We start from the raw sequence: 25429 nt of genomic DNA on the forward strand, positions 1-25429 counted from the left end.
CTTCATATTTTTAATAATCCTTCTTTCTCCTTTACCATATAAATGAAAAGCCAAGCAAAATTACACATTTTATTGGCTAACTAAAAAGATTACAATATACAAGCTTTCGAGGCAACTCAGGCCCCTTCTTCAGGCAAGATGTAGTACAGAAACTGTGGCCTGAGTTGTCTCGAAAGCTTGTATATTGTAATCTTTTTAGTTAGCCAATAAAAGGCCATTTTGCTTGGCTTTTCTCTACATTCATAATGTCTAACACGGTACAACACCCTAGTACTACATATAAATTAACAAATAAAAATATTTATTTCCCATGTGTAATTGATTTTTGTTTTATATAGTGCCATTAACATCATACACTATCAAAATGCATTTTCAGGGCTATCAAGAAAGCAATATGGTGTCAAATTCATAAACGGAAGTGAACAGTATGCAAAAGAAAAAAACACTTCAAATGTTAAAACTCATTACTGGCAGAAACAAAAGGGACTTTTAAAATGTAACTGGAAGATTATAAACTAAAGGTATCAAAAAGAGCCCTGCATATACAAAACAGTATAAAATTACAAAACAAAGTAAGCATTTGCAATGTGGTAAAGTAAAATATAAAAAAAAAAGAGAAACAGAGTTTTGAAGCTGAGAAACCAGGCTGTATACACTGAAAATCAGGACAATCAGTGCTGCTGTAAGCAAACAATAGAAAATGGAAGATTTCCAAAGTTTCACTTTTTATGATTTTATTATTGTTCACATGTTTGTTTCATGTGTAATAGTTGTTGGCATATAAATTGTCATAAACTAGTGGATATTTTATCTTTATTAGTGCTCTAAATAGATTTTTAAAGAGCAATATTATGTTTACAGTTGGTGTTGAGGAGAAGGGAATCCACACAGGATTAGGGGAACTGATTGAATATGTATATTTTTTCTGTCCACTAAGACATTTTGAATGTAATGGTATTGTGAGGCACTTTATTTGACTAGTGGCCTTCATCATTGTAAAATTTCTTTGTGCTTATCACCCTATAGGTTTGGGTGGGAGTAATGGAATAAAAATGATTTATTGGGCCTTTTTTTGCTACATTGTCAGCAAGATGAGCATGAAAGAAAAAAGGAAAAAAGTCAGTAGAGGACATACTTAAAAAGATTAAAGACAGTCTGTTTGTTTCAAAAACTCATTTTAAGCGGTAAAAGGATTAACTGTACCATTCATCTTCAAGCAATTGCATTTTTGGAGAAATTCCAAATTTGTTAGTGTTAGGATGTCTTCTCTATACTAATATGCCTCTCTTTGCTCAGCTTTGAAATTCGACCACCAGTACCACTAACTGTTAGGATGTTTCTATATTTTACCACATATTTATTTTGACTTGGGAATTGACTTCAGAACTGATTGATCCAGCATGCTAGTCTTTATAATCTATTAAATGATGATTTTTTTTCCTGTGGCTTAAAATCAGTTGCCTGTAGAGTGTCTTACATTGTCTCCATGCTAATACGCCTCTTTACTCAGCTTTGAAACATGATCACCAGCACTACTCACTGTTAGAATGTTTCTGTATTTTACCTTATGCAGTATTTATTTAATTTAACTTCCTAATTTAAAATTTACATCAGAAATGATTGATCCAGAATGCTTGGATTTATAACCTATATTGCATATTAAATTATTTTTTGTACCTATAGTTTTACATTTTTAACTGCAGTGTTAAAACAGTGTTTAACAGTGTTTTTCTTTTTGTGTTGTATATACAGTAAATTATTTAAAGAGTAATTAGCACTTTATACATGCAGAATATATTTTTGTATTTAAACTTTAACTTAGTATTCCTGTAATTCTTGACAGTTTAATTAAATCTGCCAGCTGTTTTCAAAATATTGAACGTGAATCTCTAAAAATTACAAAAATGTATCGATACAAGCATTTTCTTTTCTGCTTATCCAGTGTGGTGACATGGGTGCTGGAGTCAGCTAACACGGAAGAGATGTAAGTCCAATGCTGGGTACAATTAAACACACGATTACTTGTGTGAAGCCAGTTAATTTGAAAAAAAAAAAAAAAAGAATATTCAAAGAAAATACAAACATACATGCGAAGACTGTGAATTATCTAAAGAGGCAGTACTTAGGGCAGGAGCTTAACCAGGTCTTTGGAATTGTGAAGGTGCAGTGCTAACCACTACACCACCATACCACCTCAGATTCTAATCAGAAACACATTTTTAAATGTAGAACTAGATAAGTCAAAATATATAAAACTCCCAAAGTACCAGTAGAGCAAGCTTTAAGAAATGGACATAATTATCCATAACATTTACTCACACTAAATTCCAAAATAAAAGACAGTAGCATGTATATGCACTTTGCCCAGTAGTTTTTTCAGTACTACACAAGTGGTCACACAATCTCACCTGTTTACAGAACTCCGACTAGCCAGATGATTATAAAAAATACTTTGGGGGGGATGTTAGGGGGGGACTACTACCCTAAAATTTTACTTTAAATAGAGCAAAAAATAAGACAAAAGATGAATATGTGAAACTGCATCTGATAATAAAAAAACTGTTCCAGGAAGATAAGAAAAAAGGGGAAAGCACATTTGCAGTAGAATCTAAGAAAATTGGGGGGGGGGAGCTTTGTATACTACTACTCCATTTAAAAATTAGAGATGAGCAGGAAGAAAGCAAACTAAATAAATAATTCACCAAGATGTTCACAAAATAGCAATACAAAATTAATTACTAAGAGAGAGGAAAAATCAAGCTTTGTGTTGAAGGATCTTTAGTCAAGTACTAGGTATGATAGTACCTAAAAAAGACAAAAAAAGGTTACCTCTTAGAATTTTACCAGTAGTGCGGAAAATAACGTATTATGTTGTTTAACAATGGGTCCGCACAGTGTCTAGTGCTGCTGCTTCATGGATTCCTCGCAAAATGTTTTTATTCCAAGGTGTAGTGAGGGTGGTTTCCTGCCTTGTAGCCAAAGCTGTTGGGATATTTTCCAGACCCTATCACCCTGAATTGGGTTTAATTTTATTGAATGATATGATACTGTATGTTTAAAACCTTACACAGAGAAATCAATGGAACATCTAGAACTCTAGATTAATATTTTACTGAAGTGTTAAATTTGCAAAAACCTCAAACTTTTTTCACGTTGTCATTATGGGGTGTTGTGTGTAGAATTCTGAGGAAAAAAAATGAATTTAATCCATTTTGGGATAAGGCTGTAACATAACAAAATGTGGAAAAAGTGATGCGCTGTGAATACTTTCTGGATGCACTGTATACGTCCATAGCCTGCAGCTCGGTCACCGTGTGAGGCGGTGTTGCTTCCCCCATCACCACATCTCCCACATAGTTGGCTGCCTGCCTATATTGCGTCCCCCTTCCCCACGCCTCCCACGTAATTGACTGCCTGCCCATATAAGGCCATCCGTCACTTCGGTCTCTTCATTCCCTTCTTTGCTTCACCACGGTATTCACGTCTCCCTGCTGATAACTGCAGCCTTTTTATTTAATCCACGGCTTCTCCGCTGTTTTATTGTTCGTTTATTATGATGCAAAGTTATCAGTGAAGGCGGTTGTATGCTTACAACGCTTGACAGATGCCGAATGTCACTTCAACACAAGTCCTGCAAATACTAACGTAACTGAAACAAACCATGGAACTCAAACTGATTATGATAGCAGCAATCCAAGCTGTGAGAAAACAGTAAAAAGGAGGCGTGTCAGACGTTGTGGTACATTTTCTGATGCAGCTAGACGGAAACAACTTTGTGACGCTGCCGCCAAATACTCGCAGAAAAATCCACAAGTTAATAGACACGCTGTCTTTAAATACTCGCAGGCAAATCCACAAGTTCATAGAAACGCTGTCACTAAATACTCGGAGGCAAATTCACAAATTAATAGAGACACTGACGCTAAATATTCTCAGGTAAATCCACAAGTTAATATTGGGAATGCCTGTTAAACATCTTAGATTCACAAGTAGCGATTTGGGTAGTGAGATGTCTATCGAGGTGATCACCATCGATCAAAGAACTGTCACTTACTATATCTATATCTATCTCTCTATCTCTCTCTATCTCTATGCCCCCTTCCTGATTTCTTATTCTTTTGAATGTTTGTCACACAAAATGTTTCTGATCATTAAACAAATTTAACCATTAGTCAAAAATAACACAAGTAAACACAAAATGCAGTTTTTAAATGATGGTTTTTATTATTTAGGGAAAAAAAATCCAAACCTACATGGCCCTGTGTGAAAAAGTAATTGCCCCCTTGTTAAAAAATAACCTAACTGTGGTGTATCACACCTGAGTTCAATTTCCGTAGCCACCCCTAGTCCTGATTACTGCCACACCTGTCTCAATCAAGAAATCACTTAAATAGGAGCTGCCTGACACAGAGAAGTAGATCAAAAGCTAGACATCATGCCAAGGTCCAAAAAATTCAGGAACAAATGAGAACAGAAGTAATTGAGATCTATCAGTCTGGTAAAGGTTATAAAGCCATTTCTAAAGCTTTGGGACTCCAGCGAACCACAGTGAGAGCCATTATCCACAAATGGCAAAAACATGGAACAGTGGTGAACCTTCCCAGGAGAGACAACTCATCTGAGAGGTCACAAAAGACCCCAGGACAACGTCTAAAGAACTGCAGGCCTCACTTGCCTCAATTAAGGTCAGTGTTCACGACTCCACCATTAGAAAAAGACTGGGCAAAAACAGCCTGCATGGCAGATTTCCAAGACGTAAACCACTGTTAAGCAAAAAGAACATTAGGGCTTGTCTCAATTTTGCTAAGAAACATCTCAATGATTGCCAAGACTTTTGGGAAAATACCTTGTGGACTGATGAGACAAAAAAAATTAAAAACATTATTTGTACAAAATCTTAATTTATCTATCCATTCCCAAATAATTAAATGGGCAGGCTATTTCGTATCAGTGCAATACGCTGCTTGTTAAAACGGATGACTCCTAATCTTACGTGCACTTAGTGCTGCGTGGGTATTATGAACTATCGTATTTGTTCAAGTTCTATTTAAATTTTAAATATAAGTAATTTTTATTTGGTCAACAGAAATATGTTTTGTAGGAATGAAAGTAAAATTTAATCATCATTGCATAAATTTTTCTTCACCATAGAAATTTAAAGACTAAATCCAACTGCCTGATGGGCTCACTCTCGCGAATCGAACCTCAGACGTCAGCGCTAAAGGCGAAGCCTCTCATGTTGCGCTATGGTGTGTGGTTTGTTTATTTGACAGTATGTAGATCGGGGTGTGTGTGTGTGTATATATATATATATATATATATATATATATATATATATATATATATATATATATATATATAGATATATATATATTACTTTTGAGAATGTAACGTATAGTTTTGTCCAGGAGGAAGGCAATGTTGCCTCAAATCAATGGCAACCTTTTGTAGGGTGTGTCCCTGAGACTTATTAATTGTCATCGCGAAGCAGAGCCTTACTGGAAATTTGAGGCATTTCAATTGAAATGGGAGATCAAGGGGTATAACGGTGATGCCAGGAATACATTCAGAGTGTGGCGCTCTGCTGTTTTTTTGTGTAGTTGCCTTCACACAGCCTCTCCGCTGCTTTATAAACAAACGCCATATAAAGCCATCACCTTGTCAATTGTGTAATGCGTTTTTTGAACAGGTTTGATGCATGGAAGTGATCACTCATACTGCGTTCAGTAAGTTCACGTGAGCTGCTCTCTTGTGTGATGTTGCGATGTCCACGGCTTAATTTAATGTTAAGCAAGACCCGGCAGTTAAAAGTTTCTGGCTGCACTCCGGTTGTAATATGACGAAGCTGCGCAAGGTCACTTTTGAGAATGCAAGTATAGTTGTCCAGGAGAAAAGCAATCAAACTGTCAATCCCCCACAAACACAGTCTCTCGGAATTTGCATAAGCACAGCTCTTCACCTGCAATTTTAACTTAGTTACAAAGTGATCAAAACTCTCGTTTATATTCTGCGTCCTCTCGTTAAACTTGTATCCCGCATTACCCGTGGGCATGACAAACACCAGCGGCAGCCTGTCTATGAACTTAATTTAAATTTTAAGTTTACACCGTGCTTTGTTTCCGAAGTAGCAGCACTCATGAATATGGTTGTAAATGTCAGTTGCTCGATTCTTATTGTTTCGCTGCCTTCTCAATTATATAATGCATGTTTTCTTCAGCGCTTTTTGGAGCTCTTCCTGGTTTTCTATGTACTGCGATGATAGTCAGTTCACGTGATTACGTGGGAGGCGTGATGATGTCACACGAAACTCCGCCCCCACGGCCATCCAGCTCAACTCCATTACAGTATATGGAGAAAAATAGCTTCCAGTTATGACCATTACGTGTAGAATTTCGAAATGAAACCTGCCCAACGTTTGTAAGTAAGCTGTAAGGAATGAGTCTGCCAAATTTCAGCCTTCTACCTACACGTGAACTTGGAGAATTAGTGATGAGTCAGTGAGTGAGTGAGTGAGTGAGTCAGTCAGTCAGTGAGGGCTTTGCCTTTTATTAGTATAGATTAACAACAGTTTTGGGTTCAGGGCTTTGCCTGTAACACACTTGTGGCGTCACATGTTTTTCTTTGTAACTTTCCATTCATACTTGTATATCCTTGCTATCATGTGGCTTGTACATCATATGAAAACATACTCTTATGTAAATAGATACTGGCTTGTTGTCAGACTTACTCTCTGACTGTGTTTATAAATGTTTGCATTGTGACAGATCCATGGCATCAGTGAAGTTAATAGAAATAAATGCTAAGATTAAATAAAGATGCACAAAAAATATCCTATGCATTATACACCAAACATAACACCATGCTTTTTATTTTTATCAAAAATAGCTTACTCAATTGTTGGAGGCAACAAACATGCTAAGTCATTGCATGTTGTTAAAATGTGTTAAAGCCGAGCATTTTCTAAATTCTACTAGCAATTACCAAAATACTGAAAATAAGTTAATACAAATTAAAAAAAAAAACAAAAAAAACTGAATTGTAAAACAGACTTTTCAGACGAGCGTTAAAAGTTGAACTTGCATTCAGCAGAATATGCGTGATGCCTCTGGATTCGGGCCATCTATATTTATAATGATTTGAAAGCTTTTGATTTAACATGGTTCAGCAGATTCAACTTCAAAGCAATTTCAGATCTTGAGTACTGTTTTTATTTGTAGCATTTCTAATCAGAAAATTTATATGAAGAATGTGCTGCCCTAGAATTCCTTCAGAAGTGTAGGTCTCTCCTCCCCAAATCTCCCCCATGCTTTTCAAGGTTAATTTATATTCTGTATGTTCCCCATATAGGAACAGCAATGAAAGTTAGTTATTTGCTATTAAAAAACACTTTACTTTATTTGATACAGGTTAATGTTTAGAAACCTTAAATCTTTTTTTAAAGAGTCTTTGTTATAGAAAGTCTAACATCTATTAATTGTTTTTTTATTTTTATGCTTCCTTGAAATTAAGAAAGAAAAACAAGTAAATACAAGGAAATGAACACCATCTACTATGTTCTTTCAAGCAGAAAGTTGACAATTTTGCTAGTTGCTACCTCATGAAATGATACTAAATCAGGTTTGTCACTGGCTTAATGGTATATCTCCTAGACATCCATGCTTGAGTAGTTTCACTCTTATTGCAACCTGCTTGAAAAGTGACTTTGCATCAGTGCACCTAGAACTCCTTTATTCTCTGTACAAATCTTGGAACTATTTACATCTCCTTCAAACGGTAAAATTGATAGTTATGTTCAGCCTTTAAGTAAATCCAAAATAAATGGCAAGAATGTTATTAAAGCGTGATGCCAGACAACAGCATAATTTAAGCAATTGTTTTAACAGGAAATAAGAGTTAATGTTGTTACAGTCAAAAAAGAATTTACACATTGGATACTTTCAAGAAAAAGAAGGTTATTGAAAGCAGTTGGCTATTTGCAGCTTTAACCTAGCCCTGGTTCATTTCAGCAACAAATACACAAAAATTCAAATTAATGTTTGGTTTCAAATGGGGTTTTTAATGGTGCCTTTTGTTCTATCATTGTTAGTTATTGCTAGTTTTCCCACTGATTGTCTGCAGTAGCCCCTGCCAGCCTTAATGATAATATAAGCCTACTTAGGTCTGTAAGAAAAGCTTTTCATCATCAAGCACCCGAATCAAGTGGCTCACAAAATTAAGCTTGTCTAAAGCACTCCTAGTTTATTTTCTTTCAAAACTTTCATCACTGGGATGTCAGTGTAAAACATGTGTCTGCAGCAGTTGGTTCTGAGCATTTCACAATCCTGTCTTTTTCTAGAATGAAAAAATTGCACTACAGAGGAGATCTGTATGTCAGTGTTTATATTTGATTGGCTGCAATTTATCCTTGATGTGTTTTGTATAAGTGAATGAACTGCTGGAACTTTAATCTGCTTTTTCCTTTCAACTCAAAGGTGTATCTGGTTTTTGACATTCCCTGCATGAGATGCAAAGTTTTATGACTTTCAGTCTACTAAAGCTGGCTACAGCTAGCAATTTAAAATGGCAAGGCTCAAAGCAACCAAGTCATCCAAGGGCTGTCAAATTCTGGGGTCACAACAGCCCAAAGTTTTAATTTCAGCCAATTTCTTAATTAGTAACCAAGTATGGCTGCTAATGGAACATTCTGGCCTTGTGTTAATTTAAACTGAATGTCTTTTTAAGATTCAGAACTATCAATTGTGTGTATGTGTGTTTTTATTAAACCAGAAGTGAAACAGTAATGAGGCTGCAAAATGAACCAACAGATGAACATTATACATATCTGATTTAAGGAAATATTTTCAAAGGTAAAGTGAATGTCTGAGAAGGAAGTCTCTTTTGATGCAAGGAGCAGTTTGATGGTACTATCACAAAAGTGAAAATAAACAGAATGCAAGCACTAACAAATCAAAGTATTAGTTGATTTTGTTTTCATTCGGAAACAAAATTCGGAAAAAAATAGAGTGAAAAGTGGAGTCCTTCGGGACTGTTTCAGACTCTTGGGTTAACTGATTATCATGTTGTCTTGCTTTAAATTTTTTTGGATGATTACTAACTGTTACTTTCCTAGTGTTGTGTATAATGATTGCTGAAAAAAAATTATAATGTTTTTTAGGAGAATAGCCATTATTTAAAGAAAAAAAAAAGGTATCTGCTGCAGTGTGCTTCAGTGGGGGCCAGCGAGGGGCAGACACAAAACAGCAAGTAACAAAATTAAAACATCCATGTTATTCCCGTTGTATAGTCCATATGGCATTTGCTTAGTAGCATGCTCACAACTTTCAAACCACATGCATTGTTTGCTGAAATATTGCTGAGTAGTGCAAGAAAGTAAAGCATATTTAAATGGGATCAAGGCATTCCTCTGCATGGTTCAAGAGCTTTCGAAGTGGTGTGTTAATTTGTCTGTGTGTCAGGGTATGGGTCTCAATAATAATGAAATTTGCTACTTGCATTGCTTATAGGTTTTGCTGATTTTGAGCAAAGTTGTTCCAGTAGATTTTTCTGTCAAGAGATAATAACATACTATGTAGGATAGGTAGATATCTATGAAAGTATTGTGGCAGAATCAAAATTTTCTCTTTTTGAGTTTTTAATGGATTTACTTGTCTTAGGCATCATTGCATGTAATTTGCATGATATCTATGTATTTTGTGAGTGTGCATCTCTCACTCTGTCTATAGAAGATTTTATAAATCTATTTATTTACTGAAGTTTACCTTTTCTTGATGTAAAGGGTAAATTGTCAGACATTAAAAGTGTTTATTTCCTTCAATATAATGTAATATATATATGTATTATAATAAAACATATTTTTATATACAGTAGACCCCCACAAAGTCGCGGTTCAGTCGAGGTTCTAATAATTGTTAGCAGAAACCACAAATATCCTCCTCAATTTTTATGCCTTTTTTTCGTGGCAGTACTGCACTGTAGAGAGAACAGGAAGCAACTGTAGAGGAAAACACAGCTTGGGATGGTGAAAGTAGCCAATTGAATTTGAAACTGCAACTCCCAGCAGTCCCTGCAGTGGCTCTGATTGGTCTTCTTCTGGGGCTGTTTGGGTCAAAGAATATCAGCATGGCTTTTTAAAAGGGGGCTGGTGACCAAAAAGCAAAAAAAAGTTTTTGTAATTTGTGTTTCAAGTTCCTGTCTGTCTGCCTTCTGTTGGGTTACTTATTTGTTTTGTCCTGGATCATTTTGTGGTTGGCGTCTATATTGTCTGCAGTCTGCTTGTGTACATGATGACTGTAAGTGGATTCGTGGCCATCCTGCAAAGAAAGGAGCGCTCCTGAACCCGTCCACCCATCTTCACTATTTCAGGAACTAGCGGTAGGACTATCTTTACATTCCCATTCAACGTGCGGATCTTTGAACTATCTATTTTCATCATTACATTTCATCCGTTGCCGTTTTTCATGTACGTTTTTCATGATTTACTGTGTGTGTTTTTGTTTGTGCTTTGTTGTATTTAATGTGTAATCGCCATGGGGGGAGCAGGGGTGGTATCGTTGTTTTCATTACATTCTTTATTTACTGTTTGATTACTGGTTTGTTTTGTTTTTGTCTCTGTTTGTGAGTGCGTGTGGGTCGGGCCAAGGCTGGGTGCGTCCCTGGAATCTCCACCATAAAAATAAATAAATCTCTGTCTTCTTGATGGTGTAAATCTTAGCGGCACCGGACTGCTACAGTGCTATTCATTTCTCCTTGCAGCTGATTGACTGTAATGCATCTCCAGCTGAGTGTTCTTCTGTTTTCCGTTTTGTTCCTCTTAACCCTTAAACCGCCACAACTGGCTATAGTCGTTTCCTAGTGCCATTTGCAAGCATGTAGGAGCTGATCAGTCAGTGCCGTACATTCATTGAGCAGCCTGCTCATGACTAGTGCCAGCCCCTTGTGAGCAGGGGGGCTGAACACACCCCTAGAAGACACGGATGCTTCTCAAAAAAACCCTCTTAAAAAAATGCTGATAGACTAATTTCTCATTGCTTCCTTACTTGCTGGCCTTACTTGCGGCTGCTCTGTTGCATGATATGCTTTTCGCGTGACGCTATGCATACTTAAAAGCCTGAACAGCACCTTTCCTTTTGGCTGATTGCTTTGTTTCTCTCTCCTCCCCCCCGACATCTTCTCCTGTTGGCGGTCCCGCTCCCCTATGATGTTTGTCTATTCTTTAATTGAGAACTAACTGCATACTGAGCTCGTTTTACTTCTGAAAGAGACATGTTTGTTTTGAAGTGTTTGAATAAAGTTCCTGTCTCTACAATCTCCTGTATTTCTGTGCAGTTCTGTGACCTAACTGTGACACTCTGCAGTACTGCAGCCTCACTGTCCCTGGGATTCAGCCGCTGCACTAGATTAGCCTGCAAGCATCAGCGCTTACCATCCATTGCGTCAGTTGCACCTTGTATATATTGTTCCAGTATTTTTTTAACAGTTTGTACAGCTAATTAGCAGTGTGTAAAATGATCAGTGTTGCAGTAATTATGATGCCCTTTGCATGAAAAAAAAATGTGTTGCATTAAAATTTCACTTTTTCTTTGTGAATTGTGATGTTTACTTAAAAAGTACAGCAAAAAAGTTTTTGGCATCGAGGGATGCATTAACCCCTAAGTTTGTGGCAGTTTAAGGGTTAAAGCCCCAAGATGCCGCCGAAACGAGCTGCACCGTCTAAGGCTTCTGGCAATGAAAATGCACTTGCATGAATTACAGTAAATATAGCGGTAACATCGGTATTTTACATTCTAGCACTGCAGGAGACCTAGCAGTACAGTATGCTGGTTTATCTTTACATTCTTTATTTTTAGGTAATAAGCTGAGTTTGAAATTAAATTAAAGTGTTATGGGGGCATATTTAGGGTTTAAACTATAAAAAATGGGCATTTTTTTTAACCACATCCAAAATTCATCTGCATCTCTAATAGCATTGCAGCATTGACTTACTTGGGAATGTCATTAGAGTTTTACACTAATTTCTTTGTACCAAATTAATCAGTTTTACTCTGAAAAAACATCATATGTCAGCACCAATTTTCATTCCAAATGACAACAATTTGGCCATGGTCAAATGGCTCCATGCTGATGCCATGTCCTAACAGCTTAAGAGTGCTATGCAACCTGGTAGAAAGTAGTATTGAGGTAAATGAAGAGGTTTAAAAATCACATGTAAAAGACTTATTTTTTTCCTCATAGTGTGAAATACTTCAAGAGTTTAGAAAGTCTAATAATAATTTTTAAAAACAAATACCCAGCAAGCATGGCATCATAATGCCTTGCAGCCTAAAGTTCTCACAGGTGAATTACTTATAATACCTCAGTCTGCATCAGTTCAATTTGTAAGGGACTGGGAATTGTTGCTGAAATATCATTATGAATACGGTACAACTGACTTTCAGGAGTAGCTATCAGCTCTTGCTGAGATCATGTTTCATTCAGTGTATTAAAACTCCATTTGTAGATGTTTTTATTAGAATGCTATACATCTTTGTTTGTTTTGTTCATTCAGTAAACCACCTATTATTATTCCTGGCACTGTTCCATAGTGTTTAATGCACGTGGTCCCAAATTCCAGCTGTATGCAATATTGTTGGGATCAAATCAGGGTTGCATTTATACATACATGTAACAAAAATTCTGTCAGATTCATTTGATTTTTGGCAAGAAAAGTGGAACATTTTTCTCAAATGGTCGAGGTGATCTATTTTCAAAATGTATTAAGTAAATGTTCCTTCAGATTGTGCTGTCACTCTCACAGTTAAGCAAACACTTAAGAGCCACTCTCATGCAGGGTAAATATAATTATACCCATGAATTTGACGGTTTAGCATTTTTAAAGATTGGGATATAAATAAAACATACTAAATTAAAGTAACAATGTTCAGGATCATTACAAAGAGAGTAGTATTGATCCATGCACCCATATCATACTGAATAAAAATATTATTTTTAATTCATTACTGTCCCTTGAACTTTTTAGTTTTGGGCGGATGTGTGCAAGAATATTTTGTTTTTGAAGGCCCTTTATGAGTAACTGTTATCGGAAACAAATGTTTCCTGTGCAAATGTGAGGAGATCCTTCATGTGCGGCCAAAACCGCTCAAACCTGCTAAAGCATGGACTCTATAAGACCCCTAAAAAGTGTCTTGAAGTATCTGGTATTTGCAGCAGATTCTATAACCCCTATAAGTTGCAAGGCAGAGCCACTGCAGATTGGACTTGTTGTTGTAACACATCATACAGATGCTCACTTGGAGTGAGATCTAGGGAATTTGGAGGCCAGAGCAGCTTGAAGTCTTAATCATGTTTCTCAAACCATTCCCCAACAATTTGTGTAGTGTGACATTGTCATGATGAAAAATGGTGTTTCTACAGGGAATACAGTTGCAATGTAATGATGGTTCTGGTCTACAGATGTTTGGGTATGTAGTACGCATCACATTAACAACCGCATGAATGCCCAGACCCAGAGCTTCCCAGCAGAATCTTAGCCAAAGTTTTATACTCCATTCACCGACTGTGCATTTTGTTGCCATCTCTTCACCACATAAATGAAACTCACTCGGCCTTCCAGAGAAAATGGAATTCATAATACCAGAGAACCTTCTTCGATTGAGCCAAGGTCCAGTTGCAATGCTCATATGTCATTTGTACATTTTTGACATTGGGCAGGGGTTAGCATGGACATTGAGTGGACTGTAGGTACACAGTCCCATACGCAGCAGGGTTCAAAAAATTATTCACATAACTTAAATTAAAATTACCTGCAATTTGTGCCACAGTAGCCCTGCTGTTATGTACCAGGCGGGGTAGCCTTCTTAGACCTCTTACATTAATATGTTTTGGCCACCCTACATCCTGAAGACAGTTTGTTTTTTTCCTTCTCACACCGTGACTGACCGTGAACACCCCCCAAGCCTTTACAATATGGATATGCTCTGACCCAGTGATCTGGCCATAATGATTTGGCTGTTATCAAAATCACTCCGGTGTTTACCCTTTGCCCATATCTTCTGTATTCAATACATTGACTATGAGTACCGAATGTGAGCTTACCATCTAATATGTCCCAGACCTTGACATGCACTGCTGTTAAGAGATAGTCAACATTATTTGCTTTATATGGTAGTGCTCTGAAAGTTTTAGCTCCAGCATATGTTTTTATCTACAGTATCTCTCTTTATTTATAGATAATGACAGACTATGAAATCAGAAAGTATAGTTTATTGAGTTTATTTTCAGGATTTTAATAGTTCTATAAGCACTTACACTTTAAAACCTGTGTTGCTGGTTTCTGGTGCTCTCTGCAACCAAGTCACCCATCCAAAATGTAATTGTGTAAACTTATACAGTATTGCTCTATCAGTGCTAACCTGTGCCGCTATACCACCCAAGTTGTACTGTGCTGTTCTTTATATTGTGAAATGTGACGTACAAAATATTTTCTTGGATGGCCTCCTGACTTTATGGAATGTAATCCCATTGCTGCTTTTCAGCATTTAAGACCAGCTGGTGCAAATGAATTCAGCATCAAACTGTATACAGTGCTGTTATTTACATAGAGGCTGCTTTTAAGTTCTTGTTTATTTAATTTGTAAAAGCTATGTTCTTATAGACTCCGATTTAGCAATCTGTAGCACAGGTAGTCCCGTTATAATGAACAGTCTTGAACAGTATGTCGGAGAACATGCAGCAGGAAAGTTGTGGGAGTACAACAGTGCAGATGATTATAAATACATTGTATAAAGCAGTAATCCACAAATAAAGCAGTTCATGATTTAATATATTTACTTAATGTCATATGAAAATCAAATTGGGTAACTAGTAAAGATGCCAAACATGAGTTACACACAAATACCATCTGGTTCTGAGACTGTAATCAATAAAGCATGTGTAAAGTAGAGATGGTTGAGATGGTTTTATGCTGTGGTGATACCCTCATTAGTGAGTGGCATATAACTTTAGTAGCTTAGTTAAAAAATAATCTGGTAACAGTGATAAAATTTAAAAATCAGTCATACAAAATTTCTTCTCAAGATCTGAGATTTGATTTATCTTTATCATAGTGGTTACTCTGTTAATAAATCTGCAATTCAGAACCAAATTCTACCTTGGGCCAGACTCTTGAGTGACCTTTCCAGCTAGTCTAAAGAACAACAACTTGTTTAGCCCTGACAGCTAGCATTACTATTACTTAAGGCAGCAATACAGTTGCTGCAATGAAACAGGTTGAAATATGTCTGATAATATACTGCCAGCCTACTAGAATGAGTGGTACAGAACTGTGCATAAATGGAAATTAAAGTAGAGTTGCCACTTTCAATGCTACATTGATTTGCTTGCTATTTAGTAATAAAAGTCCTGAAGTTCGGTCTTGTGGACCACCATAACTGTAGGTGTTCAACCCAACCACCTTCTGGTTTTAACTGGACTCCTGAATCTAGAAATTACAAAATGGGTTTTCTGTTTCTTTTAAAGGGGATTTTAACAAGCATTTGTATGTGACTGTAATTATTGTTCTATTTCTTGCTTTTAAAGATTTTTCTTTTTTTTATATACTGGTTTAAAACTTTTTTTTTTTTTAATATAGTCAATAGGGGGCTCTGGCCCCTATTGAGCCACTTGAAGGGTGTTGGGAGGCTCCTCCGTTAGAGCAAGTGATTGTATTTAAAGAGGTGCAATGTACTGTAGAAGAGTATGCAGGGTGCTGGAGGAAGACGGTTTGGAGTATTCCACTACAACTGTCTACTTTAAATACCAATGAATAATGAAATGAATTAAAAAGCAAAAGTAAAAAAGTAAAATGTAATAAAAAATAAATAGAAAATTAAATTACATTAACACCTCATCAAAAACAATATTGTGAATTACTTTATCCTCTAACTTACATTTATAAATGTTGCTTTTTTGGCATTTCTATTCACATATTTGGGATATCTTTCTCATTCTCATTTATTGCATGAATCTCTTTGTTCTTGATTTTTATTATATGCAGCTCTTTTTTGTTAATTTTCTTTTTTTTTGACATTCATTATCAACCCTTACCGCAATTTTTCTATTACGATCTTCGACATTCTTGAGTAGATAATTTGCTTTTCTGCCTTGCAAGTATAACCAACTGTGTTGAAGAGCAAGTTAGTAGCACTGAGAGTGTCACTGGGTGGTATGGAGATAGAATGTGTGCAGTAGGAGTAATGATTGGGCGAGCAGTGTGGAGGTGAGTGGTCAAGGCTAAATAATGTGGACACAACAGAAACCTTTTTAATATAATAGAGAGACTTGTTCACAGGTGACATTTATGTTGAAGTAGGTACTTTTTTTGATTGTTCAGTGTCATTTGTGCTTGTGACTGCACCGCTTATCACTAACTGTTAGTATTTGGATATAATTAAGAGAGTAAACTCCACTGGAAACGGTGATTTAAGAAGAATATGATAAAGGAAAGTTAAGGTTAAAAATGCACATTTTTGAATTTGTTTACATGTAAATGTACTAGCAAATATTTCTGAGTAAAGAGATGAAAAATACTAATTAAACAAGTAGATGATTTAGAAATCTGGCTGAACCACTTATTTGTGAAACTGGTTGGAATGAATACCTGCTGCTACAGTGGTGCTCCAGGACTGAATTTGGGAACCCATGGTGTAGGGCCAAGTCCTGAAAGGATGGCACAAAACCAGGAAAAAAATCTCAAAACCAAAGCTCCATTAAATAAATTGTATTAATTGAGAATTTAACAAGAGACTACAGTAATCCCTCCTCGATCGCAGAGGTTGCGTTCCAGAACCCCTAGCGATAGGTGAAAATCCGCGAAGTAGAAATCATATGTTTGTATGGTTATTTTTATATATTTTAAGCCCTTATAAACTCTCCCACACTGTTTATAAATATTTCCCGCACAGTTATACAGCATAAATCCTTTGTATTTTCTTAGATATTAAGTAAGATTCATTGAAATTATGTATGTAAACACACTGTTTATATACAGTAAAACCTAAATATTATTTTAAAGATATCGACCGTCTCCGATATCACATATGTTACAGACATTACGATAGACAGGCCACCAGCAATAAATATGTACAATGCAAGAAAAATATACAGTAAATGTGTGTACAGTGACACTAAACATACGTACATGTACTAAGTACTGTAAGTAGAAAATTAATTATGGTTACTCACCAACAATGACACGACGACTTGTCTGATAACAATGAGTTTAATGTTACTGCACAACAAAGGAGAGCGTTACAGCCCTTCTAAAGGAACCTTTTCAGGCGACTGTGTAGCACCGCTGTTCTTTTTCTGGCAGTCTTCAATCCAAATCCCTAAAGCAGATTCCATCTGGACTACTACCTTATTGCTTCCACTTACAACTCGTTTTGCGCCCTGGTTAAAAGGACGCTGCACCCGTAGATCTTATATTCTTTTCCTCCTTTTTAAATAAAAAGAATTGTGGACTCATTAAAGCCATAATGGCGTCCTACAGCGGTGTAGCTTTTCCCTTCCTTCAACATATCCAAAACTTTTACCTTTTCGGCAATCGTTAGCATCTTCGGTTGGTGCTTGGGCATGGCCCCTGAAGCAGTACCATTTTGTAGCCATAACGAAGGGCTTGACTACACACAAAGATAAACACAAAGAGCACAAAAGTTGTTAACTCTTTACACAGCGAAACACGTTGATGCCGAATGAGCGAGACAAGACTTCCTGGTTATTGCCGCAGAATCAAATTCGGTGCTCCGTCGCTGAACCAGTCAGCACACAGGAACTTAACTGTATGCTCTGATTGGTTAGCTTCTCAGCCATCCGCGAATAGCGTCCCTTGTATGAAATCAACTGGGTAAACCAACTGAGGAAACATGTACCAGAAGTAAGAAGACCCAATGTCCGCAGAACCCGCGAAGCAGTGAAAAATCCGCGTTATATATTTAGATTTGCTTACATATAAAATCCGTGATAGAGTGATGCCGCGAAAGTCGAAGCGCGATATAGCGAGGGATTACTGTATTACCATTTTCAAAGGTCAAAGCCAAGTTGAATAAGCTTAAATCATAAAAACAACCAGAGTAACTATATCAATAACCGTAATCTATACTTGTGTTAAAACCAAGGGTCACATTTTTAAAACTTTGCTTGAGTTCTACTGTGACAATTTGCTTATGCCGAAACAAAATATGATGTATAATACCAGGCATACTTTTCTGTTAGGGTTTATCTTTATAAATCATAATCATCTTGTAAATATTCATACATTAACACTCCTCAAAACTCCTATTGATGTTGCAGATGCCTTGTGTGTTAATGGAATGTCGCTGCTTACAGTTAATAAAATCGGCTTAATTCTCACCAGATGTCCTTATTGCAATTTCAGTGTAGTAAATTACTCTGGTTATGTTAAAAAAAACTGGATCTGATGCAAATTGCTTTTTGTTATTTTTTATGATGACAAAAACATGTTATGCTTTATGTTTGTACACTTGCACCATGACAAAACAATGTAGCCCTGTTCGGTTGATGACTTCCACAACAGTGGGCATGATGGAGTGAAGGATGACTGAGATATTTCTGATTTGTTGGCCAGATATGACAATAGATAGCTGATAAAAAACAAAAATGTTTTTCAATGCAAATACATGGCATTGGATGTCTTTAAAGGGAGCTAAAATAGAGTTTGTACATCATATTCATTACATTTGAGGTTTAATGTATTTGTCACATCAGTGTACATTATAATAACAAGTGAGGGATATGTATCATTATATACACTAGTCGTCATTTTTCTGGTTTGGCTGTGTTTTCCTATTTGATCATGTGTGTTGCCAAGATACCTTATTATGTATGTATAAATATGTAAAAATCCAGAAATTTCCAAAATGCTTCTGGTCCCAGACATTTTGGATTAGGGAAACTCAACCTATACTTATTACTTGGCTGATGCCTTCATCCCAAACAACTTACAACATTTGAGCGATACAATTATTTACATTTTCTTTGTTTTTTTTTTTTCTTCCAGTTGGAGCATAGGAAGGTGAAGTGACATACTTATGGTCATGCAGTATCGGTAGCAGGATCTGAACTAAAGCCTTAAGCACTATGCCACACTATTCGTTAAAAACCACATATTCGTGCTAATGACTTGAATTGTGCACTGAAAAATGCATGTAGTCACCACAATTTTTAATATATTTTCAAATTTGTTGGAAAACATTATATTGTTTGAATATTATTACATATTCTAAACACAATTATTGGTTCATAGGACACTCCTGCTCCTCACTGTCCATTGCATAATGGCTATAAATTCGCCCATGGCAAGTGAGCATACTGTAGATATGTTATGTGATGGTGTTCTGTTCAGGCCTGGTTTCCGTCTTGCTTCAAAGTCTCCTTAAAGGAGAGATGAATAGAGATGTTTGTGCCGTTAACGTTAATTCTTGAAAATTGTTGGGGGTGTAGCTGGAGTTGGTGTAAAATTTGTTCACAACGTACAAGAGACATTTAATTTTTCACATGGCTCTATTTTTTTTTCGCTGTTGGGTCTGAAAACAAATATTGAATGGACAATACTATATGTTGATAGCATAATGTGAATTAAATAAGAAATACATTTTGCCAGAAAAGATGCATAATGCTTTCAGATTTGAATGGTGTTTTCTACACAAGTTAAAAACCATAATAGAATATATACTATAAGTATATGACTTATCCAATTAACCAAATTATAAACAACAAACATTTAAAATAAAAAGCAAGGACAAATTGAATTTCACACACTATTTTGTTTAAGACAACCTGATTCTTTCATTTGCAACACTTAGTCAACTATACATTTATTGCTTTACTTTTTTATTGAAATGTTCTTTTGATCATTGGCTTTCAAATTCAAAATACAACTTAATTTGATTTCATTTCTGGTTTATTTTAAGCCTGCTTTCTGTTTTGAACTCTTTAATGGCTTATTCTGACATAATAGTCATAATAAAATACTCATTATGAACATTTTTTGGGGAAAAAATGACTTTTGCCCTGCACAAAGTAGATGTCTTAAACGATAAGCCAAATTTATAGTTTGTTAGTATAAAATCTGTGGAGGCATTTATAAACTTTTAAAGAATTTATCCTAAGTGTATGTAAATTTGTCTTCAGCTATGTGTGTATGGATATATGTGTATGTACAGTATGTATATACAGTAGGTATGTATGTATATGTATGTATGTTTATATGTATATATGTATCTGTGTGTGCGTGTGTTTATATACATGCCAGAATGAAATAGAATTTTGTAATTCATTTGCTTTTCCCATTACAGCGGACTACCTGGCCCAGGCTTTTGACACTTTGCTAAGAGATCTGAAGAATAATGAAGGAAAGTCATTATTTCTAGAGTACCAAGCACTGAATGTTGTTCTTAAACATGCTGGCTCATCATGTAAGCGCCTCCCAGTTTCCGCTATGGATGTGATACTGCAGATGACTACAGAATCAAGTAAGTAAAGTATCAAGTAAATAAAGGATTCTTTTTGTTTTTAATTGTATGAACAGAAGGTGTGGCTACACTTTTGGGTATTTACTGTGTATTTGTATTTTCAACGCTTACTAAATCCTACTTACGTACATATATACGTCCATACCCTGCAGCTCGGTCACCGTGTGAGGCGGCGTTGGGTCCCCCATCCCCACGCCTCCCACGTTGTTGGCTGCCTGCCTATATAAGGCCGTCTGTCGCTCCAGTCTCTTCATTCCCTTCCTTGCTTCGCCACAGGATTCACGTCTCCCTGCTGATAACTGAAGCCTTTTTATTTAATCCACGGCTTCTCCACTGTTTTATTGTTCGTTTATTACGATTGCAGTTGTTGTGTAGGTATTTTACACTTGCTTTACATTGTTTAGGTACCCATTTCCTTTATCGTTCCAACCGTACCCCCATTAACATGTCTATCGAGGTGATCACCATCGATCAAAGAACTGTCACTTACTGAGTGGTTTCCATGCCCGGAGATGGCCCCTGCCTTTCCCTATCTCTGTGTTACATATTGCACGGCCATATCAGGCTCACTTTTGATATCCGGAGGAAACATTGTGTCTTATGTATTGAATGACTGGGACAGGTTCAAGGTGTGGACTGATGATGGTACAGGAGATAATTATACTACACAGGAGCACCATAACAGTGAAATGCTTAAGTTCTTCACCTATGGTTCTGCATGTGAGTTGATGGCAGAACTCACCAGTGTACCGAAATGACCAAATATTTTACACCTTTCGACAACCGCCAATGCCTATATATAATACAGTGTTAACTTTTATTAAGCATGCAGTATAATGGCTAAATGGCTAGGTCTGTGGGTCAAGGTGAGTATATTACACAGACATAAACAATAGCATTCAATACTTATAAAATGCCTTACGATTTTGCTTATTTAAGAAAGGTACTATATGAAATAGACTTCTGGTATTTTAAATTAAAAATAAAAATAAATAGATGCTGTCAACCCAAATAAAATGTAGATATGGCAATGTTTAAAATGAAGTATTTGTGGCTGATTAATGCTGATTTCTGCAACACAGTGAGAGATATTGTTGCCAAAAATACACACACGTACACTCAAAGGCATTCTCTTCAAGTTAACCACAACTTGCCATGCATTCCTAATTCCTTTTTTTTTCTTTTGTTTTATTTATCCCTGGGGTGGAGGTGGCTTCCTGTGTCATAAACGTAAGTGCTGTGGTCTGAGTATGAAATATAATAATAAAAGGCATTAGCATTGCTCTGTTTTTTCTTGTTTAATAAAAATTTAAGTGTGTTTTGTTAATCTTAGATATTACAAAATAAATATATACAATTGATTTTTTCGTAATATAAGTTATATGCTTCCTAAATATTTTTTACCAGATTTTTTGATTGTGCAGACAAGATTATTCCACACTATGGTGGTGTTTTCCACAATCCTTTATCATACTCTGCTTTATTTGTTGGTTCATTATCATAGTGAATACAATTTTCTTTGTGTAGGAAAAATAGGGCAGTGCTCAAAGGCTTTTGATAAATTTGATCCAGTGTAGTTCCCATATATAAAAAGTGAATCATGTTTGGGAGTACAGTGGTAAATTAAAGGAAAACACATTCAAAGTGCAGTCCAGGAAGCACTTCTTCACAAATTGGGTCATGGGGCTTTAAATCAAATGTCATCAGCAATGTGATGTTAAAAGTGAATAATCAATGTGCACAATACTAATAGTGTGACATGACCGGCTTAGTCCCAAGATTGTTAGCTGTTGGAAGGCTCTTTAAGGGATTGTATGCTTGGTTTTATTGAGCATATTAAATTGCATAGCGTTTTTTGAAAGCTGATTATTTCATCTTGGTTTTCTAAAGAAAATCATAATATCGCTGTGATATATTTCTGGGTACCGTATATACTCGCGTACAAGTCTGGTCTTGAAACCTGAAAAATCAATCATAAAATCAGACCCCGACTTATACACCCATTCAAAAATGCGACACTTTATTTATGTATTTTACATCTTCTTGCTTTCTCCAATCTTGCACCAATTTCTTAGGCACATCAAATTTTGTTGGAGTAGCGCAGTTACTAATTTCTTTCGCCACTTCAATGACTTTTAATTTACAACCAGCTACATATTGGTAAGGGATGCTCTTACAATATAGGTGTATGAGGGTGTGAGATACAAACAACACAAAACTGTGCAAATGTCGCTTTGGAATAGTTTTGTATTACTGTGTGGTCACATAGGCACAATACATAGGAAAAAAACGCAGTGTGCTCTGTGTGTGTTTACTCTCTCAGGTAGGGATTAGCATATCATAATCTCTTGTATCAATAGCGTGATTTTTCTGCTTTCAACATTATAAAATACCGGAAATTATATGGTAAATTTAACCTCCGACTTATCCGTGGGAGAACTAAAATGCGAGTATATACAGTATATCCTTTTCCTTTCAGATGTGTACGTTATGCTAGTTGGCACCTCTAAATTAGCCATAGTGAGTAGTCTCCCATCCAAACTTGATTCTAAAATGTGTGAATGAAATGGTCAGTTTTCCAAAACACTGAAAACCTGTTGTATTAAATAAGAAAAGCAAATGATTTGTTCCATATGGTTTTCTTAAATGTTAGCACTTGCTTTCAGCTTAGTATTAATCTTTAGTGTTGTAGCATTGAAGAGATACTTTATCTGTCTTTTTCAAAGATCTTATTTCAGAGAAAAGAAGAGGTTTTATATTTAAAGGAAAATAGTTTTGAAATTCTGATGCAGCAACGCATAATGTGTTATATACCTTTATACTATTTCATGTGTGCTTTACTGCTTTGCGTGCTTGGCTAACCAATCTGACCAAAAGATTGCACTCATGATTCATCATTCTTTAATAATATGATTGCTTCATTCCTATGAACATATAAGGTCACTTAATAAGAAATTTTTCTACTAACTGTGATTATTTTAGAAAAGTTTTGACATGCTTATTTTGACAATATAAAAAGTAGAATCAGAAGTCATTTATTGTGAAATATAATAATGAGTTGGAAATCTAAAGAAGCTAATAACCATAAGGATCTAAGTATTGCATGTGTTTATAAAGCACAGTTCCTTAAACTATTACTATAATCTACTTCTTTGTACACAAAAATGGGGTAAGACTGAGGGTGTCTTGTACTTTGGGGGCTAAGGTTTGGTCCAAGCTTACTTCAGAATATTTGTTTAATAATGCCCCCAATAAGACAATAAGCAGATAAGCATTTTTAAATAAAATAGTAAATATCATAGGCACAATGCCGAGGGTTTTTTTTTAGCTTTCAGTCCCTCTCTGGGTATTTCTAAATTTTATCAGCCTCTCATTCTCACTCTCTCTCTGTCCCCTCTGTTTCTCCATTCAAACCAACCTCTGGCCCTGTTCACCTCAAACATGAACATGTGTTTTCATTGATCTGATCACATGCTTAAGCAGAACCAAAATTTTACAAAGGAGATTCCAATTTGCCATCTTGCTTCAACCATCTCTCATGCTTGCACTGCTCATTTAGAACTCCACTGACCCTTCCAAATGATAATCCTGTGCCGGGGGCCTGTCATTTCACTGTTTTAATATTGTAGGCTAGTGCCTTGGCCATGGATGGTTTATTACATTGTGCTCAGTGTTCCTTCTTTATTTTTTGTGTATTTATTAATTGTATCGTAACAATTATGAATAGCTTTAAAAATATTTTAACTTTTTTTTTTTTTTTTGTTTAACACATCAGTTTTCAGTAGCCATTTAAGTCCAGCACAAGGTTGCTCTAGGTAAAAGCCTATCTTGGCAGCATTGTGTGGAAAGCGAGCTCCATTGCAATGCAGGTCACATTTATGAATGTAAAGTAAACTGTCTTTATTTTTGATTTTTACATGGAGACAATTTCCATTTTTTTTTACCAACCTTAGAGGAGTAAAAGATGAGTATTTTACTATAAATTCCACAGTAAGACTTAAAATTTCACCATCCATTTGTCTTTATCCAACCAGGCAGTTGTATCAATTATTTATAGCAGGTTGCGTTCCAGTATGTTCTGTTTAGTATGCTTATTTTTGGTTAATGACGGGGCCTTTAAGAAAACTACCAGCCATAGGCACCTAAGCAATTAATACTTTTGGTACGAATAACATGCAGTTAGTACTATAAACTGACATCTCAACTGGTACTAAAAAGTGGTGTCTAATTTTGCTTGGGACAAGAGTTATAACACTGAGCAAGCATTTGTTTTCACTATTATGTGAAGGTAGGTTATATGGCTACAAGTATACATCCTTGAAGGGCAGTGTAATGCCATATGATTTGTAAAGTGCTGAATGTGGCGATGACTCGAAAATCTAATAGATGAATGAATGTTTAATATTGGATATACTTAAGAACCAAACCCACAACATAAATACTAGGCAGAAATTAGGTACTGGGCAGTCAAAGCAGTGCAATTTACTTGTCAACTGTGTTAAGAGGAAGATTTATTAAGGGAGAAATACGTGTTTTGCTAAGAAGGGAGAGTATAACAAAAGTAGCCCAAATTGTATATACTTTAAGAAATGTTCCCCAAGTAGCTACCTTTATTGTTTGTATGTTAATCACACTTCATAAATATAACCCAAGAAACAGTAATGCACCCATAGACAGTACATATTGTGTCATGTCAGTGTTATGCAGATGATACGCAGCTGTACCTTTTTTTCCTCTCCAAAGGACCACACTGTATCCATTAGAATCTCAGCATGTCTCGTTGATATTGCAAACTTAATGAAGGAGCACCATCTCCAGCTGAACTTGTCAAAGGTGAACCTCCTTGCTATCCCATCCAGTCCGTCTGTTCAACACCGTCTCCATTCAGCCCTGCTTATTATTGC

The 25429-nt window shown here is 36.0% G+C and overlaps 1 protein-coding gene across 4 annotated transcripts in view; it reads left to right on the top strand.

The window, feature by feature from the left end:
• Window positions 1-25429, top strand: part of LOC120522841 (coiled-coil domain-containing protein 138-like) — a 106764-nt gene that overhangs the window by 72812 nt on the left and 8523 nt on the right. For 2 of the 4 annotated variants that reach the window (XM_039743539.1, XM_039743537.1), the window contains exons 13-14: window positions 20349-20525; window positions 21735-21755. In XM_039743539.1, the coding sequence (XP_039599473.1) occupies window positions 20349-20525; window positions 21735-21755 (198 nt within the window). Of the gene's footprint in view, window positions 1-9154; window positions 9178-20348; window positions 20526-21734; window positions 21756-25429 lie in introns of those variants that run through there. The other 2 variants (XM_039743538.1, XM_039743541.1) reach the window with 2 other exon arrangements.

The sequence above is a fragment of the Polypterus senegalus genome, chromosome 2 (genome assembly GCF_016835505.1).
Source record: "Polypterus senegalus isolate Bchr_013 chromosome 2, ASM1683550v1, whole genome shotgun sequence".
Lineage (NCBI taxonomy): Eukaryota > Metazoa > Chordata > Cladistia > Polypteriformes > Polypteridae > Polypterus > Polypterus senegalus.